Source organism: Benincasa hispida, chromosome 1 (genome assembly GCF_027475165.1).
Source record: "Benincasa hispida cultivar pf3 chromosome 1, pf3_genome.v1.1, whole genome shotgun sequence".
Classification (NCBI taxonomy): Eukaryota; Viridiplantae; Streptophyta; class Magnoliopsida; order Cucurbitales; family Cucurbitaceae; genus Benincasa; species Benincasa hispida.
The window spans coordinates 15,790,639-15,804,690 of record NC_143478.1 but is presented as its reverse complement, the minus strand read 5'-3'; the positions used below and the strand labels follow the sequence as shown (position 1 = coordinate 15,804,690).

The window sequence follows — 14,052 nt, the reverse complement described above, 5'->3', positions numbered from 1 at the left end:
CATGTTGTTTTCTAATCTTACAATTTAAACAATCAAAGGAAGCAAATTTTGAAACATTATTGAAATAGTCAATAGAAACTAACTTACAAAGTTTTTCTGGGAAAGCAAGACCAAGACGGAGATGTCATTAATATATAGTAGAATTAGTGACTGGTGCAGATATAGCTTGAGGAATAAGAAGTTGAAGAGACGTGAGCTCAAACAATCTTCCTACCTTATGGTCCGTACCAACAATTTGTCCCGTGTGTGGATCCTAAACCTAACAGCCAGTAGGACAAAACAAACAGTTAGGTCAAGATCAAATAGGGGATATGGTAGGTATTTGTAAGAGTTAATGTGGGCGAGACAACGATACCAACATGGGAAATAGACATGAAATTGCCATTAGTGGAATAAATAGAAGGCAGTGATAGAGCCGAAGTGAGGGAAGATATGAGAGAAATATTAGAGGTCATATGGTTGTAAAAAACAGAATCAAGGAACCAAGAATTACTTGGTTACCTGCAAAAGCAAAGGATTGAGAGAAAATTATTTGTTCTAATGATAACTTGTAGAAATACAAGTTATTGTGGCTCAAAAGTTGGAACAATTAGGGTCTTTAATGATAAAATCTCATCATTTTTAGAAGAAATGCATGGAATTACTCGAACACTATCAAACTCATGCGAAAGAATGTTTATTGCTAAAATACTGCGACACTAACGCATGATATTGCAGGATCTCAACAAAAGGCTAACGCATGATTAAGAAAAGTGTCGCAGGCAAAGTCTAACACATGGGGCATGTGTCGAAGGGATTCAACGCAAGGAAGATACATTGATTCAGGTTGTTTGTGTCAAATCACAACTTGCAAGCAGGAGCATCTTCAGCGGGCGGCGTCTGAAAAGCATCTGAGTGTCAAGCGGCCGACCAGGGTATGGAATTTAATGCTACCCATCATCAAGTTAGAGAAGACCGACACCTATAAATAGAAGAAATCCCACCAGATAAAAAAGAGAGTCGCGAATTTGAGATCTTTTAACTCACTCCATAATTCTGAAATTTTGAGACCGTAGAGTTTTGCTATGGTAACAAGAAGAACAAGGGGGAAAAGAACCACCACCATCGCCGATCAAGGAGTGGAGGAAGCTGAGCTCGAGAGAGACATTTCTTCCAATTCTTCCATAAGTGGTTGTACACGAACCAGAATTGAGGCAAAGAGGACAAGAGATTGTACTCTGCGGCTTGACTCCTTTCATTTCATCTTACTTATCGTTTTCATCTTCTCATTTGATTAAGTGTTGGTTTTGTAAAGACAATCAGTTTCTTTATAAATACACATATTTGATCCATCATACTTTGCCACTGTTTATTTCTTGTTTATGTCGGATGCATCTATGACTTCATACAAATTTCCATTTCGAAACGCTTGAACCAACTAAATCAATTAGTAAAAGCAGCTTTGGCTTAAATTATTCGAGAGAATAAGTAAGCCAGCATCAAGTTAGAAACGCTTAGTACATCTAGAGATAGACGCATTGGTGTTTCATTACATCCTGTGACTGACGCATACATCCTAGAGATAGGTATTGTATGATATTCGCATTGAGAAGTGCCGAATAGTGTCTAACGCATAACGGAGATAAACAAGTAATCTCATTCGCATCATATTCTTGTTTGTGTACATTTAACTTAGATTGACGCATATCACTTGCATTAAACTCCATTTTCTCACGACCCATTATTCTCTACTCGACCCTTTTATATCTTCTTGCACACACACAGCAGCTTAGTGTAAATAACGCATTTCTACATACACTTAAGATATTTCTACAACAGTTACAACGCAAGGCCTGCGTTAGCTTTAATCTGAATCCATGAGTTCGACCCTGGACTTACTAGGAACCTGAGTTAGATTTATACTTGGATCTGAGTCAGGAAAACTTGAACATCTATAGAAGAGTGTCATACATCCTGTTGCACATCAGTAATGCATCAACGCGTTGCTAACGCATCATAAATGTGTCAACGCATCATTCATATTTACACTTATTTTTCCAATTATTTTATACAATACACTACTAAGCTCGAATCACGAAATCAACGAACAAGTTTTTAGCCCCGTTGCTGAGGATTCAGCAACATAACTAACCAGAAATTTTGCTTGTATCTTTTGTAGAAAAACTTCAGCTAAGGGAGTATTACGAGCTAAGCCGAAGCTTGTAAACATTTATGAGTAGGGAAAGCACTCCTGAACTTGTATACGACCCTGAAGTTGAAAGGACCTTTCGATGAAGAAGTCGATCCAATCGTTGCCGTAGGTTAAGGCAACAATTACTCAGACAACAAACCAGGCAACAACAAATGGCAGATGAATAAGCGAATCATAACTTAGCTCAGTAGCTAGCCCACGCTGCGCAAAATCCTATCATAATGGGAAGTAGTAGTACGCGTCCCATGAAGGAGTATGTATCCCTTGTGTTGTATGATTTCTCACCAGGGATCATATATCCAACGCCAGATGGGACAAGATTTGAGATGAAATCTGTAATATTACAAATGCTCCAAACAGCTGAACAATTTGAGGGTGCTCGGGGAGAAGACCCTCACGCCCACATGAAACATTTCTTGGAGACGTGCAACTCGTTTGTGATTCCTGGAATCACTCTAGAAGTTATCAGACTATCTTTATTCCCATATTCTCTGCGTGATGACACAAAGCAATGGGTAAGTTCTTTGGAGCCTGGAGAGATCACGACTTGGGAAAAATTGGTGGAGAAATTCATGCAGAAATACTTCCTACCCACCACAAATGCAAGAAGGCAGAGAGAGATCGTGAACTTCAAGCATGAAGAATTTGAAACCTTAAGTGCCGTATGGGAGCGCTTTAAAGGATTAGTCAAGAACTGCCTCAATCATGGATTACTGTTAACCATCTAGATAGAGACCTTCTATGGCAGATTAACAGAATGTCTCATATGGCAGCCGACGCAGCTGCAGCTGGCGGTATCATGGACAAATCTTATATTGAAGCTAAGGAAATATTGGACCGCATAGCCAAGCATAATATGGAATGGGTGGATGATACTTATGACGCAAGAGCAGGAAGGAAGAGGCGATATCATAATGTGAATTCTATTAACTCTAACGTAATAACCACGCTATCTGCACAAGTGGCTACTATGACAAACCTTTTGTAGAATATGTCACTGCGGAACGCATCAAACTCGCAAAAGGTAAATCAGGTAGAAACATTCATACAACCCATGGTTAGCTGTGTGGGCTGTGGAGATCCCCATTCCTATTCTTATTGCCCACAAAATCCGCAATTGGTATGCTTTATAAAAAAAAAATAACCCATTCTCAAACACCTATAATCCCAGATAGAGGAACCATCCAAATTTCTCTTAGGTAGGTAATCAATAGAAGCCACACCACCCAGGGGTGAACCAGCAGCAAAGGCAACGACTGCCGCCTAAAATCCAGCCAATGCAGCAGCCGCACCAACAATCCTTTAATAGAGGAGGTCATGCATCGAGTTCAGCATCTCCGCTTGAAAACCTCTTAAAGGAATATATCGCCCAGAACGACGCATTGCTAAAAAGCCAGGCGTCTACCATCAGAAATCTGGAAATACAGGTGGGGCAGATTGCCAGTGAGTTGAAGAATCGGCAGCCAGGAGTCTTGCCTAGCAACACGGAAACCCCAGGGAATAACAATGGAAAAGAGCAATGTCATGCAGTGACATTGCGAAGTGGCAAAGCTCTTGAAGAAAGAACCATGAACCCAAGAGCCAAAAATCCTTCAAAAGAACTCAACACACACCCAACGGCATTAGAAGATCAAGAAGAAAGGAAACTTGAATCCACAAGTCATTCGAAGCCAAGCACCTCTAACGCAGGATTACTTGTGGTGCAGTTGAACGTACCATTTCCTAGACGCTTGATGAAGAAGAATGATGAACGATAATTTAAGCGTTTTCTTGAACTCCTGAGGCAACTACACATCAATATTCCACTTGTAAAAGCCTTAGAACAAATTCCAAAATACATTAAATTTTTTAAGGATATTTTGACAAAGAAGAGAAGAATCAACGAGACAGAAGTAATTGCGCTAACGTAGGAGTGCAAGGCGTTAGTCAGCAACAGAATACCCAAGAAATAGAAGGACCCGGGAAGCTTCATAGTCTCATGATCAATCGGAGGGTTAGACATGGGACATGTGTTGTGTGATCTAGGAGCAAACATTAACCTTATGCCACTCTCAATCTTCAAGAAATTGGGAAGTGGTGAAACACAACCCACCTCTATAACATTTCAACTCGCTGATAGAACGATCACGTACCCTGAAGGAAAGATTGAAGATGTTCTGGTAAAAGTTGCCAACTTCATATTCCCAGCGGATTTCATCATCCTAGACTATGAAGCAGACAGTGATGTACCAATCATTCTTGGACAACCCTTTCTAGCCACTGGAAAAGTATTAATAGATGTGCACAAGGGAGAACTGACCATGCGCGTAGACAATCAGGAAGTGAAGTTTTATGTGTTAAATGCATTAAAGTTCCCAGATAATGAATAATGTCAACTAAACAAAATAGAGTTGCCTGAAGAAGAAGCGACCCAAGTTTGTGAGGTCCTCGCATTATAAGAAAGCATGAAGGAACTCGAGTCGCCAAGTCTGAGTGAGCGACAGACGAAACCAACGCGTCCATCATTAGAAGAACCACCAGAACTAGAACTAAAACCATTACCTAACCACCTTAAATATGCTTTTCTTAGATCAAACACCTTACCTGTAATTATTTTAGAAAATATTTCCGAGCCTAACGAACATTCTCTTTTGCAGATGTTGCAAAAGCACATGCGGGCAATAAGATGGACGTTAGCTGACATCTGTGGCATCAGCCCATCTTATTGCATGCATAAAATCAGGCTAGAAGAAGGGAAGACTATATAGATTGAGCCTTAACAAAGGCTAAATCCCATAATGAAGGAAGTAGTCAAGTAAGAAATCTTAAAGTGGTTGGACGCAAGAGTAATCTACCCTATATCCGATAGCAGCTGGGTAAGCCCAGTTCAATGCGTCCCCAATAAAGAAGGAACAACAGTGATAGTCAATAGTAACAATGAGCTCATCCCTTTAAGGACTGTCATAGGCTATAAAGCACCGACTCTCCTAAGATGGTCAAGTGTCAGTGTCGGACACGTGTCGAACACCAACAGGCCCCGACACGTGTCCAACACGCCAGCTGACGTGTCATATATTTTATTATTTTTTTAAATGGCCGACACGGCAGGGACACGGGTAGGACACGGTTGGGACATGGTTGGGACATGGTTGGGACACTTCTGGGACACGGCGCTGCAAAATTAAAGAGAAAAACAGTGAAAGCTTATAAAATTAAAGTTAGCAGCCCAAAAGCATCAGCTCAAGCCCAAAACTTTTAGGTTTTTGTGTTTTTTATTTTAATTTCTCAAATTATATTATTCCTTTCCACTTTTCTTGTCTTCAAAATATCAGAAGCAGAACTCCTCGAGTCCCCTAGCCCAAAACGCCTCACCTCCACGCCCACTCAATCGACTTCACGCCCAGACTCACCAGACTTCGTTCGACTTCACACCCAGCAGACTTCTCCACGCCCAAACTCGCCGGCGACTTCTCCTCACCCAAACTTCGTTCGACTTCTTCTCCACGTCCAACTTCATTCAATTTGGTTTGTTTCTTCTTCTGCTTTTATTTTTTGCGTTATTCTCCCAACCTACTGTTTTTGTTTGAACATTTAAATCTTATTTTTTTTTATTTTATTTAAAAAGTATGGCAGAATCATCTTCAAGTCATACTAAAATCAACTCAAAAATGACTACCGACGATGATACAAAACCATTATGGCAATATGTTACAAAAAATGAGAGATTGAATGAAAAAGGGGGGGAATATTTCTTGGCAATATAATTTTTGTCAAGAAAATAGAAAAGGTTCTTATACAAGAGTTAGGGCGCATCTACTAAAATTAAGATGAAGCTAAGACGCGTATTGCAAGGAATGCAAGGAATGACCTGAAAAAGTTCTTTTACCACCTTCACGACATATACAAACTGAATCTCAATCTTTTGGAACTGGAAGTGGAACTGGAAGTATGGTGGGTAGCTATTCAAATTCTTATTCAACAATGGAACAAAAGAAAAGGAAAGGAAATGTTAGTGCACTAGAGAAAACATTTAACTTGGCCATTCGTGATCAAGTAGATTCGGAGATAACTAGAATGTTTTATACTTCAGGTTTGCCATTTCACTTGGCTAGAAATCCACATTATGTCAACGCATTTTCTTTGGTTGCAAATAATGCTTTGTCGGATTATATACCTCCAGGGTATAATCAATTGAGAACGATTCTTCTCCAAAAAGAAAAAGCAAATATAGAGAGATTGTTGCAATCTGTGAAAAGTACATGGTCTCAAAAGGGAGGTAAGTATTGTCAGTGATGGATGGAGCGGTTCGCAGAGGAGACCATTAATTAACTTTATGGCAATTACAGAAGGAGGACCAATGTTTCTTAAAGCTGTAGATTGCTCAGGTGAGACTAAAGAAAAATACTTCATAGCAAATTTGATGAAAGAAGTTATAAATGAGGTGGGACATGAGAATGTGATTCAAATAATCACTGACAATGCTGCAAATTGTAAGGGTGCAGGACAAATTATTGAATCACAATTCCCCAACATAGTTTGGACACCTTATGTAGTTCATACCCTCAACCTTGCTTTGAAGAACATTTGTGCTACAAGAAATATTGATAGTAATCAACATGTATTTGCAGATGTAGCTGAATTTTTGAAATTCTTGATGATGTTATGTTTGTCAAGCACTTTATCATGAACCATTCCATGAGGCTTGCTATGTTCAATGAGTTTGTGTCTTTGAAGTTACTTGCAGTAGTAGAAACACGATTTGCATCTACCATCATTATGCTTAGAATATTTAAACTCATTAAGGGTGGCTTGCAAACAATGGTTATCAGTGATAAATGGGGATGCTACAGAGAAGATGATATGGTGAAAGCAAGACGTGTAAAGGAGTTAGTACTTAATGATATTTGGTGGGATAAGATTGATTATATTCTTTCCTTTACTACTCATATTTATGATATGATCAGAGATTGTGATACAGACAAACCTTGCCTCCATTTGGTATATGATATGTGGGACACCATGATTGAAAAAGTGAAGGTGGCCATCTATAAACATGAAGGAAAGCATCCAGATGAATCATCATCATTTTATGGAGTGGCGCATCAAATTTTGATTGACCGTTGGAATAAAAATAACACTTCTCTCCATTGTTTGGCACATTCTTTAAATCCAAGGTATTCTAAGACATCCTAGATCTTTATTTTATATTTTCAATTTCTATGCACACTCTAAAGTTGGGTATATTTTATAATTTTATTTAGGTATTATAGTCTACAATGGCTTGAAGAAGACAAGACTCGAGTTCCACCACATAAAGACTTAGAAGTATCAAGAGAGAGGATGAAGTGTATCAAGAGAGAGGATGAAGTGTATCAAGAGATACTTTAGTTCAGAGGATGAGCAAACAAGAGTAAACATTGAATTTGCCAATTTCTCTACAATGTCTTCAGAGTTTGCTGAACATGATTCCATACGTGATAGATATAATATGCCTCCGAAGAGTTGGTGGCCCATCCATGATGCCTTTACTCCAACTTTACAATCACTAGCTATAAAGTTACTTGTTCAACCTTCATCTTCCTCGTGTTGTGAGCGAAATTGGAGTACATATTCATTTGTGCACTCCATGAGAAGGAACAAGATGACACCAAAATATGAAGAAGACTTGGTGTACATCCAAAGCAATCTATGTCTTTTATCAAGAAGAACTCTGGAATATTTCAAAGGAGAGACGAAAATGTGGGACATTACTGGAGATTCATTTGAAGATGCAGGAATGCTTGAAGTAGCTAGTTTATCTTTGGACGAACCAGAATTGGAAGTTGTAGTTTTTACTGATGATGGTGATCAGAATGAAGCTTGGAGTAGTTAAGAGGACATTAGACAAGAATGAAGAAAATATTGTTTGGCTTCTTCGATTCTATTTTGTGGTTTTGTAACTTTTGTAGTGTTAAACTAATTACTTAAACACTTAAACTTGTTACAACTTATGACATTGGACCATTAGTCATCTACTCATCTTATCTATGGTTGTATCTTGTATGGTTGTTAATGGTGTTTTTAAATGGAATATTTTCCAGTATGTTTATTTCACGACATATATTTAATTTTTTAATAAAAAAAAATAACGTGTCCTCGACGTGTCATGTCCTACTTTTTTGAAAATTGGCATGTCGTTGTGTCGGTGTTGCTATGTCGCATGTCAGTTTTCGTGCTTCTTAGGTTACAGGTTGGCAAATTTGCATGGACTATAGGAAACTCAACGCGGCAACCAAGGACCACTTCCCTCTTCCCTTCATTGACCAAATGCTTGATAGACTGGCTAGAAAAGAATTTCATTATTTCATAGATGGATACTCCAACTATAACCAAATTTTAATCGACCTAGAAGATCAGGAAAAGACAACATTCACTTGCCCCTTCGGAACGTTCGCATTCAGACGCATGCCCTTTGGACTGTGCAACGCACCTGGAACATTCCAAAGGTACATGATGGAAATTTTCTCTGACTTCTTGGAAAAGACTGTTGAAGTTTTTATGGATGATTTTTCAGTTTTTGGAGACTCATTTCAATCATGCTTAGATAACTTAGAGGTCGTCCTCGCTCAATGTGAGGAAATAAATCTCGTGTTGAATTAGGAAAAATGTCATTTTATGGTGACTGAAGGCATTGTTTTGGGCCACAAGGTATCTAAAGCTAGGTTGAAAGTTGATGAGGCCAAGGTAGATGTCATAGCTAAACTTCTTCCACCATTAAATGTAAAAGCTCTATAAAGTTTTCTAGGATACACTAGCTTCTACCGAAGGTTTGTAAAAGGCTTTTCTCAAATTGCGCGACCTCTGAGCGCATTATTGGAAACGAACCAACCCTACGAATTCAATGACGACTGCTATGACGCATTTGAAACACTGAAGTATGCGTTGACTATAGCTCTGGTACTAATAGCACTGGATTGGACGCAATGTTTCATTCTAATGTGCGGCGGAAGTGATTTTGTAGTAGACACCATGTTGGGAATTTGATACACCCCATCTCTTATGTGCCCAAGACACTAAACGACTCTCAAGAACACTACACAACCACGGAGAAAAAAATGTTGGCTGTAGTGTTTGGCATCGAAAAGTTCAGATCTTATTTAGTTGGTGCATCAGCAACCATCTATACAGACCACTCAGCCATTAAGTTCTTGATGATAAGAAGGACGTGAAACCAAGATTAATTAGATGGGTGCTGTTATTGCAGGAATTCAACATCGATATTTAGGACAGAAAGGGGATTGAGAATCAGGTAGCCGACTACCTGTCCAGATTAGAGAATCAAGAAATACAAGACCAAGAAAATGAAATCAAAGATGCATTTCCTGATGAAAGCTTATTCAATGTTGAAGGCAGGGAACCTTGGTACACAGACATAGTTAATTACTTAATTACCAAGCAATTCCCCAAACACTTCAACTCTCGGCAAAAGAAACGGTTGGTACACGATAGCAAATTCTATTTTTGGGATGAACCGTTTCTCTACAAACAAGCTCCCGACTCCATCATGCATCGATGCGTTCAGGAGAAGAGACATAACGCATCCTAGCTGAGTGTCATGACTCTCCTTACGGAGGGCATTTCGGAGGGCAAAGAACCGCTGCAAGGTTCTTCAAAGTGAATACTTCTAGCCTACCCTCTTCAAAGATGCAAGGAAGTATGCTCGCACGTGCGACCCTTGCCAACGCACCAGAAATATTTCCTCAAGGGACGCAATGCCTCTGAACAATATTCTTGAAGTCGAATTGTTTAACGTTTGGGGCATCGATTTTATAGGACCTTTCCTCCTATCTTGCGGTCAACAATATATCCTCTGGCAGTAGATTACGTATCAAAGTGGGTGGAAGTAGTAGCTTGTGCCAAAAATGATGCGTCAACTATTTTTAAGTTTCTTACCAGGAACATTTTCACACGCTTTGGAACACCAAGAGCCCTGGTAAGTGACGAAGGTACGCATTTCATTAACAGCATCATTTCAAAATTACTTGCCAAATATAATGTCAGGCACAAGATCGCTATTGCATACCATCCGCAAACCAACGGTCAAGCTGAGGTATCGAATTGGGAAATAAAATCAATATTGGAAAAAGTCGTCAACGCATCGGGGAAAGATTAGGCACAGAGGCTGAATGAAGCACTCTGGGCCTACAAGACTGCCTACAAGACTCCCATAGGTATGTCTCCATACTTCTTAGTATTCGGAAAAGCTTGTCACTTACCCCTGGAGTTAGAGCACAAAGCTTTTTGGGCAGTTAAGAAGCTGAATTTAAACTTGGATGCTGTGGACGATCAACGCAAACTTCAGCTCAATGAGCTTGAGGAATGGCGGTTGAACGCATATGAGAACAACAAGCTTTACAAGGAGAAGACCAAACGTTGGCACGATTAACGCATTAGTAAGAAAGAGTTTGTTGTAGGCCAAAAAGTTTTATTATTCAATTCACGATTGCGTTTGTTCCCAGGAAAATTAAAGTCAAGGTGGTCAGGACCATTCATTATCAAAACACTCTTTCCCCATGGAACAGTAGAGTTAACGCGGGAGGATGGCACAAATACGTTCAAGGTAAATGGGCAAAGAGTGAGCCTTACTTTGAAGATGGTGTAGAATGACAGAAGTCATCCCTCGTATTACGTGAAGCCAACTGAGGCTTGCATCGAAGCATCCCTGCTTTCACATCAACATATATTCTAGGGACGCTTCTTCTACCTTCATTTCTTTTGCATTGTGTATTTTATGACTGTGTTTGTGTTTATTCTAATTGTTTGTTATCTTTGCGTTATGTTTTAAGTTGATTGATGATTGTTATTACTTTCTTAGTTAAGAGCTTTATTTTTTAAAAAAAAAAAAGTTGTGTACAATCGGAAGAAGCTTAGGATGGAATAAAACTGACGTGTTGGACTTGTGCCAATGCATGGCCCAAACCGAAAGGACGCATCTCAAAAACACAAAACACTCGATTGCCTAGAAACTGTAGGCACGTATTTTTGTCTCCTTAATAAATGAGGATGTCAGGCGCCGCCTGACATCACCATCCTCTCTCCCCAGACCTATAAAATGTAACCTTCAGACAGTCTCTTCTTCTTCCATCTTCTTCAAATCCTTCTTCGAAAAAAGAAAAAAAAACCCTAGCTCCTGAATCCTTTACTGCCCTTCGATCAAGTCCATTATGCCGGTCATCCTTCGGCAACAATGTCTTCAGCATTCGACAGCCAAAACCAATCGATGAGCTATAGAGGCATGTCGCTAGTTAGTTCCTTCTCATCTTCCTCTGCTTCAATGTCGACCCCTCCAAACCCTCGCCAAACTTCCAAAACTCCTATTTCGAAGCCTTCGCACGGTGGGCATTCCTCCACATTCCAGCTACCATCTCGGTCGAAACCCATCAAAACCACTACAAATTTGAAAACCTCCAAAACCCACCAAAAACCCAAAACCACCGCCAAACCTAAACCCAAAACTCCAACCAAACTGAGGCAGCAGCACCCTTCTTCCTCTGTAGTTGCCAAGAAATCCTACACAAAGCCCGCCCTACACCGTTCATTCCAAATATTATGTCGATGGGTGCGATGCATGACCCTATTCCCACTCATCTCCACACCGCACCATCGCCCGTAGTGCGTCCACTTCCCTCATTATCCATCCAACCCTTAGCCACCATTTACCCCGTTGAAGCAAGAGCTAGCCAACCCCTTCCGCTGCGTGCCATTATCATTTCATCTCCCGGGTTACCGCATACCCCATCTGGCACCCCACCAATCACTCCCCCCAGACCCAGCTCTGATAGTCCTGTGTCAGAGTGAAACATCGCAGAACTTGCGGAATTGGCACGGAGAGACGAGCAAGAAGTTTTCGGAGGGATTTTGGCAAGTTTAAACCAGAGCCAAGAAGAAGAGGAACAAGTGATGTGTCCTGACCCAATCGACGCATCACTTGAAATCGATGAAGCGGAGCGTTATGCGATGATGCTTGAAGCAGAGTTGGAAGAAGAAGAAGAAGAGAGAGAAGGGGAAATTGGCCCGGATGCGTCGCAACCTCGGCAATCTGAGGCGGATGAAGGGCCATCGAAAGCAAAGAGAGTGGTGAGAAAAAGAAAATTAATTTTAGAGGATGAAGAAGAGCAGTTCGCATCTGGTCCTGAGGGTGCAACACATGAGAGCTGCTCAAGGTCTAATATGTTGGAAAAGGAATTGGAGCAATACCAGCCCGCAAAGCAGGGGCGAAGAAAGTCAACCCTCCAAAAAGAGTTGAAAAATGAATTAAGAGAGCTGGCGCGGGAAGCCAAAGCACACGAGGCGAACAAACGCAAGGTAACTGACGCGTTACCTAAAAAGACCAAAGGGAGGAAGCGTCAGTTTAGTGACATTCTTGCCGAGAAGGGCTTCTTCCTCGAACAAAACCCAGCCCATTACTGTGGATGTAATGGGCTGGGGTCAACTATGCGTTGGGTATACGAGGATATGGCCTAACCTTGTCCACCAATTTTATAGCAGTGAGTTTGATATAGAGAGAAATACGGCGTTCGTTGATGGTGTTTTGGTGCGCTTCTCACTCGACAAAATTAATGAAGTGTTCAATATTGCAAGTAACCCAGACGCAGAGGAAACCGCATCTTGGAAAATCCGACTCCAAGCCAAGTAAAACATGTGTTAAGAGTAGTGGCCAAACCTGGAAGCAAATGACAAACATCAAGAAGTGGAGTAAAGATCTTAGCTTTCAGGAATCTGAAACCAGACGCAAACTTATGGTATTATTTGATTAAGAAAAGCATCATGCCCACAACGCATGATGAAACATTATCAAGAGAACGCATCCTGGCCACTTACTGTATCATACAGTTCATTCCTATAGATGTAGGGAGGATAATAAGGGACCAGATCAAAGCCATTAAAGCCAAACCACGAGGACAACTTTATTTCCCTTGGCTGATCTATGCGCTATGTGAACGCGGGGGCATCACTCTGGGGGATGATTATGAGGAAATCGATGGTCTAATAGATATCAAGTTGATCAAGCATCTGCTTCGCGGTTCGCCGCACTAGCCTGCCCACCTTGCAAGGACGCGGCAGCCAGACCTCGACCCTCCAAATGCGCCTCCAAAAGAAGACGCGTCCGAGTGATTGAACACAGCAATGAAGCTTCGAAAAATGAAGATTACGAAGTGGAGCATGCGTTTAATGATGAAGAAGCTCGACCAAACCTAAACATCCCTCTCCCAAACTCACCTTTGGCCCCGCAAGAAGGGATTCTTGATCCAACGCAGTATGAGACTACCAATTTAGATCAAGAAATCTCTAGTCCCCTTCCTTCGCCCTTACCAACTCTAATTCCAACTTTTGTATCGCCTCCAATTATTTTTGAACCAACTGAGTTAGGGTCAAGCAACGTAGGAAATCTTGAAGACCCAGTTGAAAGAGCCGAAGAGCCAACACCACCACAACCACGCGATCAACTCAGACCACTGGCTGCATCCATTGAAACTCTTCAACAGCAAAATAGGGTTCTAAGGGATTACATGCGGCAACAATCAAAAAGAATGCAGGACCAGTTCGTCTATACAATGTAGTATATTAATCAGGTCCTGGTTGGAATGTTTGTCTTGCCACTACTACCTGCTCACCTAAGGAACCCTCTGCGCTTCATGGATGAAAACCCTGCAGAAGAACGCAGGGATGATGTGCCAGCACAATAAGTTTTGGGGTGTTAGTTACTTTGTTCTTTGTTTCTTTTGATCTTTTGTATTTGTTTGTGATGTCTGTTTATTCCATTGCCGAGTTATCCAATGAAATGAATGAAATTTCTATCATTTTTCATCCTTGCGTTTGTCCTTAGCATACTTTTTTTTGTT

At 40.7% G+C, this 14,052-nt stretch overlaps 1 protein-coding gene, 1 non-coding gene and 1 pseudogene across 2 annotated transcripts; 2 read left to right on the top strand and 1 right to left on the bottom strand.

Moving 5' to 3' along the window:
• Positions 1-2,797: 2,797 nt before the first annotated feature.
• On the bottom strand, positions 2,798-2,903 carry LOC150038273 (small nucleolar RNA R71). Its single transcript, XR_016527425.1, has one exon. It is a non-coding gene; the product is annotated as a small nucleolar RNA R71 (small nucleolar RNA).
• Positions 2,904-4,191: 1,288 nt separating this feature from the next.
• On the top strand, positions 4,192-4,560 carry LOC150038272 (uncharacterized). Its single transcript, XM_090312569.1, has one exon. It carries the CDS (start codon positions 4,192-4,194, stop codon positions 4,558-4,560), a length of 369 nt encoding a protein of 122 aa, XP_090168695.1.
• A 1,591-nt stretch (positions 4,561-6,151) lies between these two features.
• On the top strand, positions 6,152-8,042 carry LOC150038271 (uncharacterized; annotated as a pseudogene).
• Positions 8,043-14,052: the final 6,010 nt, after the last annotated feature.

Coding starts and splice junctions, on each gene's coding strand:
- LOC150038272 (XM_090312569.1), top strand. CDS start 4,192: ATGGGACATGTGTTGTGTGATCTAGGAGCAAACATTAACCTTATGCCA.